Source organism: Meleagris gallopavo, chromosome 23 (assembly GCF_000146605.3).
Source record: "Meleagris gallopavo isolate NT-WF06-2002-E0010 breed Aviagen turkey brand Nicholas breeding stock chromosome 23, Turkey_5.1, whole genome shotgun sequence".
NCBI classification, from domain to species: domain Eukaryota; kingdom Metazoa; phylum Chordata; class Aves; order Galliformes; family Phasianidae; genus Meleagris; species Meleagris gallopavo.
The window spans coordinates 2,095,459-2,108,859 of record NC_015033.2 but is presented as its reverse complement, the minus strand read 5'-3'; the positions used below and the strand labels follow the sequence as shown (position 1 = coordinate 2,108,859).

The 13,401-nt window shown below is 48.3% G+C and overlaps 1 protein-coding gene across 1 annotated transcript; it reads left to right on the top strand.

Annotated features, from left to right (window-relative positions):
* Positions 1-2: 2 nt before the first annotated feature.
* GPR157 (G protein-coupled receptor 157) lies at positions 3-9,081 on the top strand (the record flags this gene model as incomplete). The annotated part of the gene is made up of 5 exons (XM_010722850.3): positions 3-349; positions 5,080-5,293; positions 6,264-6,458; positions 6,872-7,135; positions 8,340-9,081. Coding segments are annotated over 4 exons (978 nt in total), but the record flags the coding sequence as incomplete, so codon positions are not given.
* Positions 9,082-13,401: the final 4,320 nt, after the last annotated feature.

Here is a 13,401-nt window from a genome sequence, read left to right as displayed (position 1 = left end):
TGTACGCGGCGGAGCGGGCGGCCGTGCTGACCTCGTGCGTGCTGTCGGCGCTGGGCTCCGGGCTCCTGGTGGGCACCCACGCCCTGTGGCCGGAGCTGCGGACCCGTCCCCGGGAGCTCCTGCTCTACCTCTCCTTGGCCGACCTCCTGTCTGCCCTCTCTTATTTCTACGGGGTGCTGCGGAACTTCGACGGGACCTCGTGGGACTGCGTGCTGCAGGGCGCCCTGTCCACCTTCTCCAACACCAGCTCTTTCTTCTGGACCGTGGCCGTTGCCCTCTACCTCTATGTCACCATTGTGAGGGGCTCGCCCACGGGCGCGGGCTTGCTCTGCTGCTTCCACATCGTGAGGTGGGTGCTGTGGGTCCTGCGGGCCCCTGCTCACTCTTTAGGGATATGGTGCCTTCCTCAGCTTCCTTTGGAATGTGGGGTTTGCTGCTTCCCAACTAACCCACCCCGATATTCCCCACTACCACATCCAGGAGAAGACGTGGAGATGTTCAAATAGTTGGCTTAAAGGCACACAAAAGTGTGGCAGCGACTCAAAATCCTGGCTTCTTCCCCTCTGCTGCCTGCTCTCACATCCCAGCAATCACACCTCAAACTAATTTGTAATCCCTGCTCTGCTTGAGCTCCGTTTCCTAGACTTCCCTCATTGGCAGTCTGTCTGTCTGTCTCCCCATCCCTGGGCGATTGCTGTAACCCAGGGAGAGCATCAACCACAAGCAGCGTGCTGCAAGGAGAGCATGGAAGGTTGTTTTGGCACATTTGATTGAAAGCACACAAAGCAGCCCACAGTGGAGCTCGGTGTCTTGGTTTCTGCTGTTCAGAGAGCTGATTTTCCACATCATGTTTAGTAAAAGCCTTCATTATGCAATTTAAGCTTGGGTAATCATGTGCTACCTCTGCGCTGAGCACAACAGTGATCCCTCAGTGCTCTGTGCTGCCAGGCTTTCGCACTACAGTTGTGTGAGGAATGATTGGGTTTAAAGGAAAAGAAAAAAGCATCAGATTAAGGAAAGCAGTGCATTTTCTTTGGTCTGCTTCTCAATGGATGTCACCTTTTATTTTCAACTGCATTACTTGGGAGCTGATGGGATTAGAGTTGAGTCCTGGTAAAGGTGGGCCAGTGCAAGACTGGCAAGCAAGGTGAGGTGGGAATCTGGGAGGAAAGGCTGAATTCTGCCCTACCTGTTGCAATCACTGCTTGATGGCGAGGTCTGCATATGGGGAAGCCCAAGGTGCCTCCATCTAATTTTCTTGTCTGCTCATCACTCACTATGTGAACCTGGTTGGCGCTTAAACTTCTCCCTCTGGTTTAATGTCACTCAGCATCCTTGGGCTTCTTGGTGAGTTTCCAGATTTGCCTTCAGATCTTCATAAAATGCCATCTTCAGCTGAAGGTAATACTCAGCTCTGCTTGCTCCGTTCAAAAGGCAGCATCCATAGCTTTCATGTAAGCCCTATTACCAGGTTTTGCTTCGTAAGTAACTCACTTTCTGCACAGAGCTGATGTTTGGAGCATCATCCTGCCTTATGATGTATGGAAAGCAGAGAAAACCGTCACAGGCTTGTCCTCTTCCCATCACCTCCTGACACATCTTCCTTCCCCTTCCCTACATTTCCATCACTACTTGAGAACTTGCCCATAAACACACAATCTGGGCATGGTGCGTGATGGGGGCTGCCCCCACACGTTCCAGTGCTTCAGAATGCAGCCAGGAGGATTCTGTGGTTATGGCTGGAAAATCTTGTTGTGCTGCACAGCCAGGAGCTGCTGCAGCTCACTTTGCAGGTTGCCAATGCAGTCACACAGCAACCACTGCGTGAAGAGCTGTGCTGAGACACACGCTTGGAAGGGATGGGAGGCAGGACAGGATTCTGTTGGATTCTGTGAGCTTCTCAGTCCTCACCAGCAGTTACTCACTGGGCGAGTGTTTGTAGCAATGAGCGTGTGTCAGACACTGAGCATAACCAAACACTTTGCTCTTAGAGCTGGGCAGAGCCAGCTAAACATCTGCTGGAAGTCAATACCTGGAATTTTCTTAGGGAAATTAGCACGTTGCTAGGATGAAACCTGATCAACAGGTTTGTTCCTTGCTGAGTCGAGTTATGGTAATGTATTCACCTCTCCTAGAGCCACACAGGGCAACTGCAGGCTTCACTTTGGTTTTAAATTTGTGTTGAGCTCAGATGAGCTTTGAAAACAAGTTTACAGTTTGCTTTGAAAATATTCATAGTACTTGTAAGGTGCAAACTGTGGGATCCAGAGGGCAAGTTTCCAGGCAGCCTCACTTGTTCTGGGTTTCTGAATCTCAAAGCATCACTTGGTTGGGTAATGGTTTCTTTGCTGTGAGAGCACCTGATCCAAACTGAGCATGAGGAGTGGAGCAGATCACAGCTTGGGATTGCTGCTGGCTTTGTCTCTGATAGCAATTGCTGTTGACCTCTGCAGTGTCTATGCTTTGTGATAGGGCTCTGCAAGTGTTTATAAATGTTGAGAGAGTACGAAGGATTCTTTGGGTCTGAGACCTCAGAGGGCTATTTCTGTCCCTGTGTCTTGCCTCAGGTGCAGAGATCCCTTGGTGGTTCTGTCTTTTAGTTTATAAAAGCTGTAGCTCAGTGCTAAAGCCAGCTGAAGGGAGCTGCCTGGTGCACTGCTGTTGGCTTCTAACATCTCTCAAAAGAGCCTGCTTGCTATCAGCAGGTGGTACTTTGGTACCCAGTTAATGTTTGGGTTGGAAAAATGCAGCAATTGGAGCAGGTTTGGTCTGCAGTTGTGTTTACAGCGTGTGCCTGAACCTCCTGAGCTGGGCTCGGATCTCTGGAAGCTGACTTTTCTCTCTTGGAGAACAAAAACTCCGCTCCCCTGCGGGAAGTGCCTGCATGTTGCTGTAGGATCTGACCTGTGCTGGCTGACAGCAGCAAATCTCTCCTGCTTGCAAGAGCCAATGGTGGGGGAGAGGAAAAAAAAGCACCTGTCCAGAGTAAATCAAAATGTGGTGTTAAGCAATTTGACCCCAGGCATGCTGAGGACAAGAAAACCAGCAGGGTTTAAGCCGTGAGCAGCTGCGATGTAAGGGTTCTTGTCTTAACTTGCATGAATGCAGTACTTGTTAATCTGGAATGAGATGCTGGGTTGTATGTGTTTGTATTAATAGATGTGGGGTGCTGTATGAGGGAAATAGGTGCTGTTGTGTCTGCCTTGGGGATGGAGTTGCAGCCTGTTTTCCCTTTTATCTCCCACACTGATAGCATTTAGATTTAAGGCCCACTTACATAATTACCCTTAGAGGCTCAAAGCAGAGGTTCTGCCTCTTTGTGCTATCTTGAATCCTTTTAATTCCAGTCTTCAAGCATACTTTGGGTGTGTATATTGTGTACAGATCTGATTCTTCTAGATCAGTATGAAGCACTGGTATTTTCCAGTATTGGTAAGCTGTTCCCTAGGGGTTCTCAAGAAAAACCTAATCATGAGTCTGTTCTCCTTTCTACTTTATTAAGTCATTTCCAAATAAGCTAAAGATGAAGTTCCTTGAAACATCTGATTTTTCTCTAGAATCCTTCTAACTTCCCTTTCAGTTTGTCATCCTTTGTACTTGTGATAGCCTTCTGATCCCAATATGCTGCTGCAGTGATAATGGAAGCACAAATCACGCTCCTGATGTATGGCAGTTCTCCATTTTTCCTTATACTGGTTGGATACTTGATTTCTAGTGTTCTTGGTTTTTTTTTTTTTTTCTTAGACCCTCACTGGCTGTCTGCTGTTCCATACTGTAGCCTCTTAACGTGTCTATATGTCCTCACACTGCTCTCTTTTACGTTTATACTTAATAATTTGACCCAGTTTTATATTCCTGTATCATTTTCTTTCAGTTTCAGGTCACTGTAAAGATAATTATTTAAGCAAATTAGTTTCTTGATGCATTCCTTTTTTCCTTCATGCATCTGGAGAGACTGGGAGGATCATGCTGGAAGCTCAGTCTGTGCTCTCTGAAGCATTTCTCACCCACTGATAAACTTGTAAGCCTCTGCAGAAGCTTTTTGGGAGGGTGAATATGGGAAAGGCAGGAGGTGTGCTCAGCTGAGAGCAGGCCAGAGTTACAGCCTTGAAGTGATGTGAGCTGTGATGGGCCAGGGCAGGACTGTAAAGTCCTGGGTATTTACAGCAGCTGGAAAAGGGCTCGGGTGTTTTACATTTGGCTTTGGGGAATCTTTCAAGTGTTTGCTTATGGCTTCTTGTGGGCAGCCTGAGATGCTGAGTGAATTAACCATGCGTGTCAGCACAGTTACTGTTCTGCTACATGCTTCCCTATACTATCATCTGCTGTCAGGAAAGAAGCTGAAGTCAAAACACAGCTCCAAATAATGTGAAACTAGCTCCTCTTGGCTTAATTACTTCAAATCCTGTTGCCACCAGTGCTTTCCCTGACAAACAATTCTCCCTTTGTCCTTCAGAAACTATTATTTTGCTCTCAAAGTATCAACTGTACCCCCTTTAAAGCCAACAAAAAAATCAATACACCACTACCATCACCAACAGTAACAAAACAAATATTGCAGAAACGACAGAATCAGATGGTAGATTTCTTTGTCACCTGTGCCAAGCATCACTTACGAACCAATGTAGGATTTGACTGCTTATGTTTTGAGAGCTGTGAATGGGCCAGCTTGCTCCTGCACTGCTGGGTCCTGCAGGATGATCATGTTGCAGTGTGCTCTGGCTTGCTGAATCTTGAGCCAGCCCAGAAGGGGATGGGAGGAGTGGATGGGATGTCTCTTGTCTTGCTGCACCCTGACTGCTTGCTGCACAGGCCAGGTTCTAGTTCTGATCCTCATTATGGAACATCATTATGTTTCTTTCCTTTGTGTGTCCTCTGGGATGAGAACCCAGGTTACTAGAGTGAATTTGAAATGGGACTGCATGGGCTTGCATTCCTCATGAATGTGCTGTCAAATACTTGCTTGTTGCTGTCACTTCCCTTAGGCCTGATGCAGGTGTGCTGGTGCTCTGTTTCTCCTAGACTGTGTGGGGACGCACTGTGTCCTCGGCATGACCCTGCTGCTTGTTCTTTCCACAGCTGGGGAGTCCCCCTTGCCATTACGATTGCAGCTGTGGCTCTGAAGAAGATTGGCTACGATGCTTCCAATGTTTCTGTGGGCTGGTGTTGGGTCAACTTGGATGCAGAGGATCGAGTGCTGTGGATGCTGCTAACGGGGAAAGTTTGGGAGATACTGGCCTATGTGACTCTGCCTGTGCTCTATATCCTCATCAAAAGGCACATCAATAGAGCGGTGAGTGCTTTGCTGCTCGCAGCTCAGGTTACAGGCTTATTATGTGATTGTATCCTCCGGTGCTCTGAACATTTTGCTGTGTTTAGCAGCTATATAGACAGGAATTGCTTCGTACACTGCTGAAATATATCCCCTGCTGATTCAGCAGCCTGTAGCATCGTTACACAGTGACTTTGCTCCAGAAGAATATAAAAGCCTCTTGAAAACCTAAGGGTTATGGAATGAAATGTGAATCCTGCAGTAGGAACTGGAACTGTGTGAAGGACAAAATTGTAATCAGTCATCCATACAGTTCCACTTGCACCAAGCCCCTGGCCTTACCTAACCAAACAAAAAAACATCAAAATCAGATAATGTACTGAAAAATGTTGCCAGTGCACACCTTCTTGATGTGGTGAAGCCACAGTGATAGTAATGGACAAACACAGCTTTGGTTAGGGTAGAATCCCCCTAACAAGCTCTAGGACCACCATAGTCCTGAACTTTCCCAGGGGAGCTGGGGCATGTTTGCTCGTGCCTGTCACCACCAGCAGACACAAAGCAGACAGGACTCAATGTTCCAGCAGCTGTCGAAGATAGCAATGTGACTGCCTGGAAAGCTGATCCTCACCAGCAAGGCTCACCCTCCTGCTTGCCAGGGACATGCTCTGCTCTCCTGTTCGCACTCCCTGTCTGACCCTGGTGGGAGCAGCGCTGAGAGCCACTCTCAGTGATCATAGCAGGATCTGAGCAGCTGCACAAAGGGCCTTCTGGACTGGGGAAGCCTTTTCCTATGAGGAGAGCATGCTCTTAAGGAAGAGCAGCACCAGCCAGAACTGGTTTGGGCTCTATTAATGGTTTTTACAGGGGTGGTTCTGGCACAACCTGAGAAATGGTGGGAGTGCTGCTAGGGGGGTGGCATACAATATGCACACAAGGGGCTTTCCAGCTTTTTGTTCACGTTTCTGTCTCTCTTCCATCTCCACAAAAGCATGCAGCTCTCTTAGAGTATCGTCCCATTCTCTCAAGTGCACCTGCTCTTCAGCCATGGACTTCCACAGCAGACAAGAAGTTGATTCTCATCCCTGTCATCTTCATCATCCTCCGCATCTGGAGCACTGTGCGCTTCATTCTGACGCTCTGCAACTCCCCTGCAGTGCAAAATTCAGTCCTGGTTGTCCTGCATGTAAGTATTGTCGAGACAATTCATTAGAAGGAAAATCTTGGAGGGGAATAAATCCCTGTTGCTCTTAATACCACGTTTTGTGCCAGGATGCAGCAGTGGCTGGCAGGAGCATCTGCTCTGGGATGCTCAGCAGTGCTGTTCCAGCAGCATCTAGTGGGCACTGAGTGTAGCTGCAAGCGGTGTGGCTGCTGCTAGGAGAAGGGCAGCAGACTTAGAGCAGCAGCACTGGATGCCTGTCCTGCAGCAGAGTCAGTGCTGCTTTTGGATGCAAGGCTGTAATTTCCTTGGTGTTTTCCTCTTGTAGGTGGAAGTTGCTGACTCACAGTACTGCAGCTGGTCTGCCCAGACGTGTGCTCTTCTCTTGGAAGTGCCAGTAGGAATAGCACTGCTTAATTCCTTTCTTGCCCTTGCAGGGAATTGGAAACACGTTTCAAGGAGGTGCCAACTGTGTTATGTTTGTCCTCTGCACGCGTGTGGTCCGGGCTCGGCTGCTGTCCGCCATTTGCTGTTGTCACCACGATGATGTGGGTTGGCCTTGGCGAAGCTCAAGCAGCAGCCGGCAGCACCCAGGCCCTGCTGAGAGCGAGGACGTGCCGGACCCCGAGCAGACGAAGCCCCTGCTGCCTACAACCTGAAGCTCCTCTGCCCGTGTCTTGACACTGATTCCATCCTGCTGGGTAACTTGCCTATGCACTGCTTCATAATCCAATGCAAAGGGTTGGGAAACAGCAGTTGGCAGAGGGAGAAAAAGGGTTCACCTGTGGGACTGCTCTTGATTTCACGTGCCGTGCATGTATCTCTTCTCTACTATACAGTTGAGATCTATTTAGTGCCCCAAGTGTGGTAATGCAATCCCTCTACTGTGACAGGGAGGCAGAGGATCAGTGACTCCTCTAAGCTTATGTAGGAAGTGTGCAGAAACAGAAACCTGGCAGCAGTTCTTTGTGGTTTCAGGTACACAGATGCTATGTGATGTCGTTGCCTTGGTAGGCATTGAGCTGGGCTGAGCTGCCCCGCCTCATGGAGCAGCCTCATGGAGAGAAGGCTGAGGGGTGTCCCAGCTCTGTGAGCCATCCTCTCACATACTCCTATTTTTGTTACTTCTAGACCACAGAACCTAGAGGAAAACAAGAAGGCAGATTTTTAATTAAAAAAAAACAACACACAATTGTTTGTATTTTCTATAGCAAACATTTGCAGAAAGAGCAGCAGGCTCATGAACTGCCTGGGGAGAGAGGGCAGCTGTCAGGCTCCCGCTGCTCCCAACGCCCAACTGTTCAAACTCTACTCTTGTTAGTTTAATTTTAGTTACGTTAACAACATGCAGAACAGCTGAATGATACAGTGAGCTCATGCGAGTAGGCAGTCTCTTGTTTTCTGAGTGAAAACTTAGCATTCTCCCGATTAAGACATGAATGTATTTAAGCCCTCTTGTACATCAGCCAGGGAAAAAGATACAGCCTACAGAGAAGCTCCTCCTGGTGTCTTTAGTTTACCACTGAAGCTGATCACAGTGAAGCACAGTGGTGGGATGAGGGGGAAGTTTGGTGAGGAAGGGCTGGAGATGGGATTGTAGAAATCCTTGGCTGCTCCTGGCAGGTCCCCTTTGGTACTAAGTGCAGAGGCAGGGAAGGGGCTGGGGCAGTGTCCCCTGCATCAGGTGCCCATGAAGATGACTTAGATCTTCCATCAAACCTGGACTGGAGCAGTTCTGTTCTGAGCTAGTTGTGAAGATGGCTGAGCTTGGGGTACCTGGCTGTGCTTTAGGAATGGATCCTCCATACCTGTTTTCAGCTGCTGCAGGGGATGCCCCTCGAGTTCCATCCTGTTGTCCTGGCTCAGGGGAAATGCTGGGTTTTAACTGTTCTTCATTTCGTGTAGGTGTGGGATCATCCCCGAGCCCCACAGGGGGAGCTAAAGCCTGGGGAAAAGCACTGCTGGAGCGGCCGAGTACAGTGAAGATGTCCCACTCCTGTGGGTACAGATCCCTGCTGCTGCAGTCTTGGACTTTGCTCAGGATCCTCTGGAAGATACTGTGTGGCTCACTCCAGCTTCCTGGTTTTCTTCCTTCTTTCTCCTCTTGTTCCACCATACATCTTAAATTTGGAGTTTGGCTTTTCAGTCTGACAAGGCAAATGTGTTGTGAGGTCTGGGGTGAGCGAATGTGGGTGTAGGGAAACTTTAGTTGCTGCTGAATAGGACTGCCCTGGGTGTGGGTTCCAGTCCTCGTGTGTGAGCTCTGCTGGGGAGCTCTGGCCTGGCTCACGCTCTTCACTTGAACATGGACAGACATTGGTTTTGCGGTGGAGATGGATGGTTCCTCTTCATGCTTTATTCCTCCTCTCAGTGGTCATGGGCTGTTCCCAAGGTTTGTGGTGGCTGCATGCTTACTGCCTGCTGGGGATGTCTGAACTCTGGGGACATCTGGGTGTCTTCTCACAGCAGGGAGTGTGCATCTGCTGTGCTCTGTTCTTGGCATGTGGGTGCTGGATCAGAGCTGGGAAGTGTCAGTTTGTTGTTTGCTGTTTGCAGGTGCTGTTTGAACCTATTGACGACTCCTTGCTTGTGTTTTTTTAAGTATTTTCTCCAACTTCTACAAAATAAAGTTTTGTTTCTTTACCAAGGTGTTGTTCAAGCGTGTTGTGGTGGGCCTTCAGTGCCATGAAGAATATGGATCCAAGGTCTTTCTTCAGGTTTCTTGTGTGTACCTTAAAGGTTGTGCTGGAGGACAAATCTCTTGTGTCTGTGTAGACAAATGCTTCTTCATACCTCTTTTGTGTGCATAGCACACAAAGCTTTTCCGATCTTTTATCAGTTTGAGCAACCTGTTCACCACTCTGCATTATGTTTGATTCCCACTGGCCGATTGCTGTGAACTGTGATAAGATCCAAGCGCGTGGGCCTTGCTTTCCGTACATGCTGTTGACCTTATGGGCTGTGGCTCTTCAGCTATGCAAGATTACAAACATTATCTAATGAAAATACAAATTGAATTTCCTCCATGTGAGACCATGCTGTAAAGTGTGTGGGACTAATGCTGGTGAGAGCTGGAGCTTTCCCAGGCCTTGTCCAAATGAAGAAAGTTCAGATTTTTATAGGAAAAAAAAAAGGGGGGGGCAGGCTGTCAGCTGAGCAATGCTGTGTAAGTTGTATGCACTCCAAGCAGTGACAGAGCTTTTCTTGGCTGAAAACTTCATCCATCTCACAGGACTGGGAGGAGCTGAGCCCCAGTGCAAGCAGTGATGCAGGCCTATGGCTATTTTTACAACTGATTGAGCAACTGTGTCTGTTTCTAGGGTTGCACATCTGAGATATTTGCTTTTCTGTAGCTTAGAATTGTATCCCAAATTGATCCAGAAATGTTCTCTGCTAGAGGCCCGCTGCAGGGCCAGCGAGGAAATGAGTCCAGATGCTGCAGAGAGCAAGCAGAGGGAAGTTTGTTTGTTCTGCAGTGTTAGAAGTGATAGGCAGCTCCTTGCAGTATTTTGGCTGCTCTGTCAGGGGGATTTGCTGACAATGCTCTGCCTTGTGTCTACAAACCTTTGAAAAAATGTTAGCTTGCACTTCAAGGGTTGTCTTTTAGTTAATTTATCCTAAATACTGCTGTGACTTTGCCCCTTGGAGCTCCTCTGCTCAGCTGCTCCAACGCACAGACCTGGCCTTGGTGTTAGAATGCAGGGCAGGAGCTGCGTGCTGGCTTCCACCAGCTCTTCTGGGGGTCTTACAAGTTCAGAGTGGCTTTGAAGATCTCAAGATGGAAAGAGCTGTAGGTATGGAGTGTGTTGTCTGCCTGCTGCAGACTGGAGGAGTGGAGCCTGGTGAGGAGAAGGAAAAAAGGGCTGCAGAGAGCAGAGCTCGTTAAACAAAAAGAGCTGGAAGGCAACCAGGCAGAAGATGAAGATGACTTGGGGTGGTTGAAAGGAGAGGATAAAAACTCTCATCCATGCAAACCCGCAGGGAGCTACAGAATTGGATGCAGTGGCACGAGGTGGCAAAAGGCAAGTCTTGGCTGGCACAACCCTGCTTCTGTCCTGCACAGAAAGGCAAACCCACTGAAGTTCAAGAGGGCACTGTGGGCATTTGGGCAGTCAGGTGCTTCTGCTGAACGAAGTGCAGATGGAGCTTTAATATCCAAGCATTCCAGTGCTTTCTGAAACATCTGCTTCAGCAGACAGTCATGCCAATGGAGGAAGGACTGGACAGTTCTCAGAGCCTAATCCGGTAAGTTCACAGATCTGCCTGCCCCTCTGTTCTTGTCTGGGGGATGTGAGGCTCTTCTGGGGTGGTCTGACAATTGCCGTGGAAAAGGAAGAAAGCTGGCAGGATGCCTCCCAGTACTGCCTTTGTGCAGCCAGGATAGGGTCTTGCTTGCCTCCTAGTTGCAGAACTTCTTGTGTGCTGCTATTATCTGCAAAATGGGCCTGTTTTATCCAGGATCTGCTTTTACTGTTGATAGATATTCAGATCGCCATGTCTATGTCTTGCTTACCTGTCCAGAAGCCACTACACAGCTAATAAAGCAGTATCTATGTGTGACTTGTTTGCAGGTAAATAACTTGTTTGCTAAATTATGTCTCACTTCGAGGCTCCTGCTGTAGCTCGAGGCTATGTGTGGTGTTGACTTACCCCTTCTATACATACAGTTCCTTCCCAAACTGTGAGTGAAAGAGCTGCCCATGTCACTCATGGACAGGCTGTGCTGTTGGAGTGTCTCCTAATGAGACTCCTTACCCCAGGCACTGCAGCTCCCAGCCTAATGGCAGCTTTTCCATGGCTTGCTGCTGCTGTTCTTAACTTCATGTGTTGTCAGCAGATTGACTCTCCTGGCAGGTAAGCCTCATCTTTTAATTATATTTGCCCCCCTTTTGGCAGAGATAGCAGGATGTTGTAGGGTCTGGCTGTGAGCTGGGTGTGAGCAGTTCCTGCATGCTGGCGTGGGAGCTCTGAGGATGCAGTGGACAAGTGCAGAGGAGAGAAAATAGCAGTGCTGGGTTAATGCCTTCAGGCAAATGCACTGTGTTCTGGCAGCCACTGCCTGGCAGATGATTTGCTGAGAGAAACGTGATAGTAAAATTCCTACAAAGTTGGCTCTCTTGGTGCTGGCTCTGCTCTTTGCTCAAGTCCAACAATCTGAGCAGTTGGAGGCAACAGTTATTGCCCTGCAATTACTGTGAAAGTTCAAGAAGATTTGCTCCCCATCCTGTCTCCCTTCATTGACATCTCCCAGGCTTGATGGGCACCTTAGGGATGATGCTGCCTGGCTCTCGCTGTGATTGGCAAATAGTCAAAGCATTCTGCTGTCATAAGCAAATATTTATGCTCTGATGAAGGAGTTCTGATGGCAAATGCATCTTCTTTTTGATTTCCATCTATGTCAAGGTTATTTCTTTAAGCTCAGGGAAAGAATTTAAAAACCATGACAGAAAAGTCTTCTGTTTCACAATTACCAAATATTGGAGTAGCTGTCAGCCTGCCCAGAGCTCCCGGAAGAATGGCACTCTTCAAAGGGCAGGGATTTTTTGTCTTCCTTGCAAATTCCCCACCCTTGAGGCAGAATAACTCACCTGTCATTGCCTTCTTCTAACTAAAGATCTATGAAAGTGAGAACTACAATAGCTGCATAGTAACAGTAAGCTGTCCCATTTATTTTGGGGCTCTTTGAACAATTTTTGAAGGCAGGATGGTAATAGCTCCTTCAGTATCACTGTTAATACCTGCTGGCTGCAGATCCCCAGTGGGAATACTGAGGCTGGGTGAGAGTTGTTGGTGCAATGGATATCCTGTTTGCATCTCTGTGCAGCTAAAGCCCCAAGGGATAGATATGTGGGAGCATCTTGATGTGAGCCACTGAGGACAGTTTCCATAAGAAGATTATTGACTTGGCTTTTGTGAGTCCCTTCCAACCTGGGTTATTCTATGATTCTATGACTTGTCACAAAATCTGACCCAACAGTGTTGTGGAGGTCGTCGTATTACGACGGGTCGAGGAAGGGATGAATAGCAGAAGTCTTGGAACTGCGTTCCCTGCCCTGAAGCAGAAGGGCTCTGTTCCCCTTTCTATTTTTAGAGTCCTGCCAGTTTCTAAGCTTTGCTTACGGTATGAGCTGACAGCCAGTTAGTCCACCCTGCCCTGCAAATACAAGGCCACATATATCACTTCCTACTGCCAACTGAACGTTTACATAAGCAGCTTTAGCAGGTACACCTATAGGAAGCAGTGCCTGGCTTCGCTCCTGCTGAGCCCTCACTATTTCTACTGCGTGTTCCTTGCCCTTTAAAATATCTATCCAGTAATATTACTAATGGGTGCAAAAAGATAATCAAGGACAAAAGAAATATGCTGAGTAGATTGTGTACCTGATGCCTTCATCAGGTGGGGAGGCTGCAGCCAGCTGAGGAATGCATGCAGGACGCATGAAGCGTGTCTGGCTCGAGATCAGCGTTTCTTCAACTGGGTGTTAAAGACAGCAGGGCCGATAATTTGGTTTGGTTTCAGTTACTGAGGCTGCCAGGGGTATCTCTGAACTTTGTATTGTGCTGATAAACTCTAAGAGTTGTAGTTAATGGTTAACTAAGTCCTGGCCTGCGTTAGGTAGTCTCCTCGTGTAGGAGGCTAATGCTGTGCCGGCAGCATGGTGCACCTTGCACAGAGCAGGAAAGCAACTGTTATGCTTTGATGTAAAAAGCAGCACGTTCTGTGTGTTGGCAAGAATGTACCCAAGAAGGTGGAATTTGCAGTCTGCAGCTGTACCAAGAGCAAGCTGCTCTGCAGGGTGGGACCAGGTGTGGTATTTCTGCCGGGGGGTAGAGGTGTGCAACCTGGCTGCAGGGTTAGTGCAGCTCAGGGTTATCACTGACCCATGGCAAAAGCCCTCTCTGAGGTTCCATGGAATGTTCTATTTTTGCTGGAACACAGTGGTTGCCAGGCAGTGGCTGCAGTGAA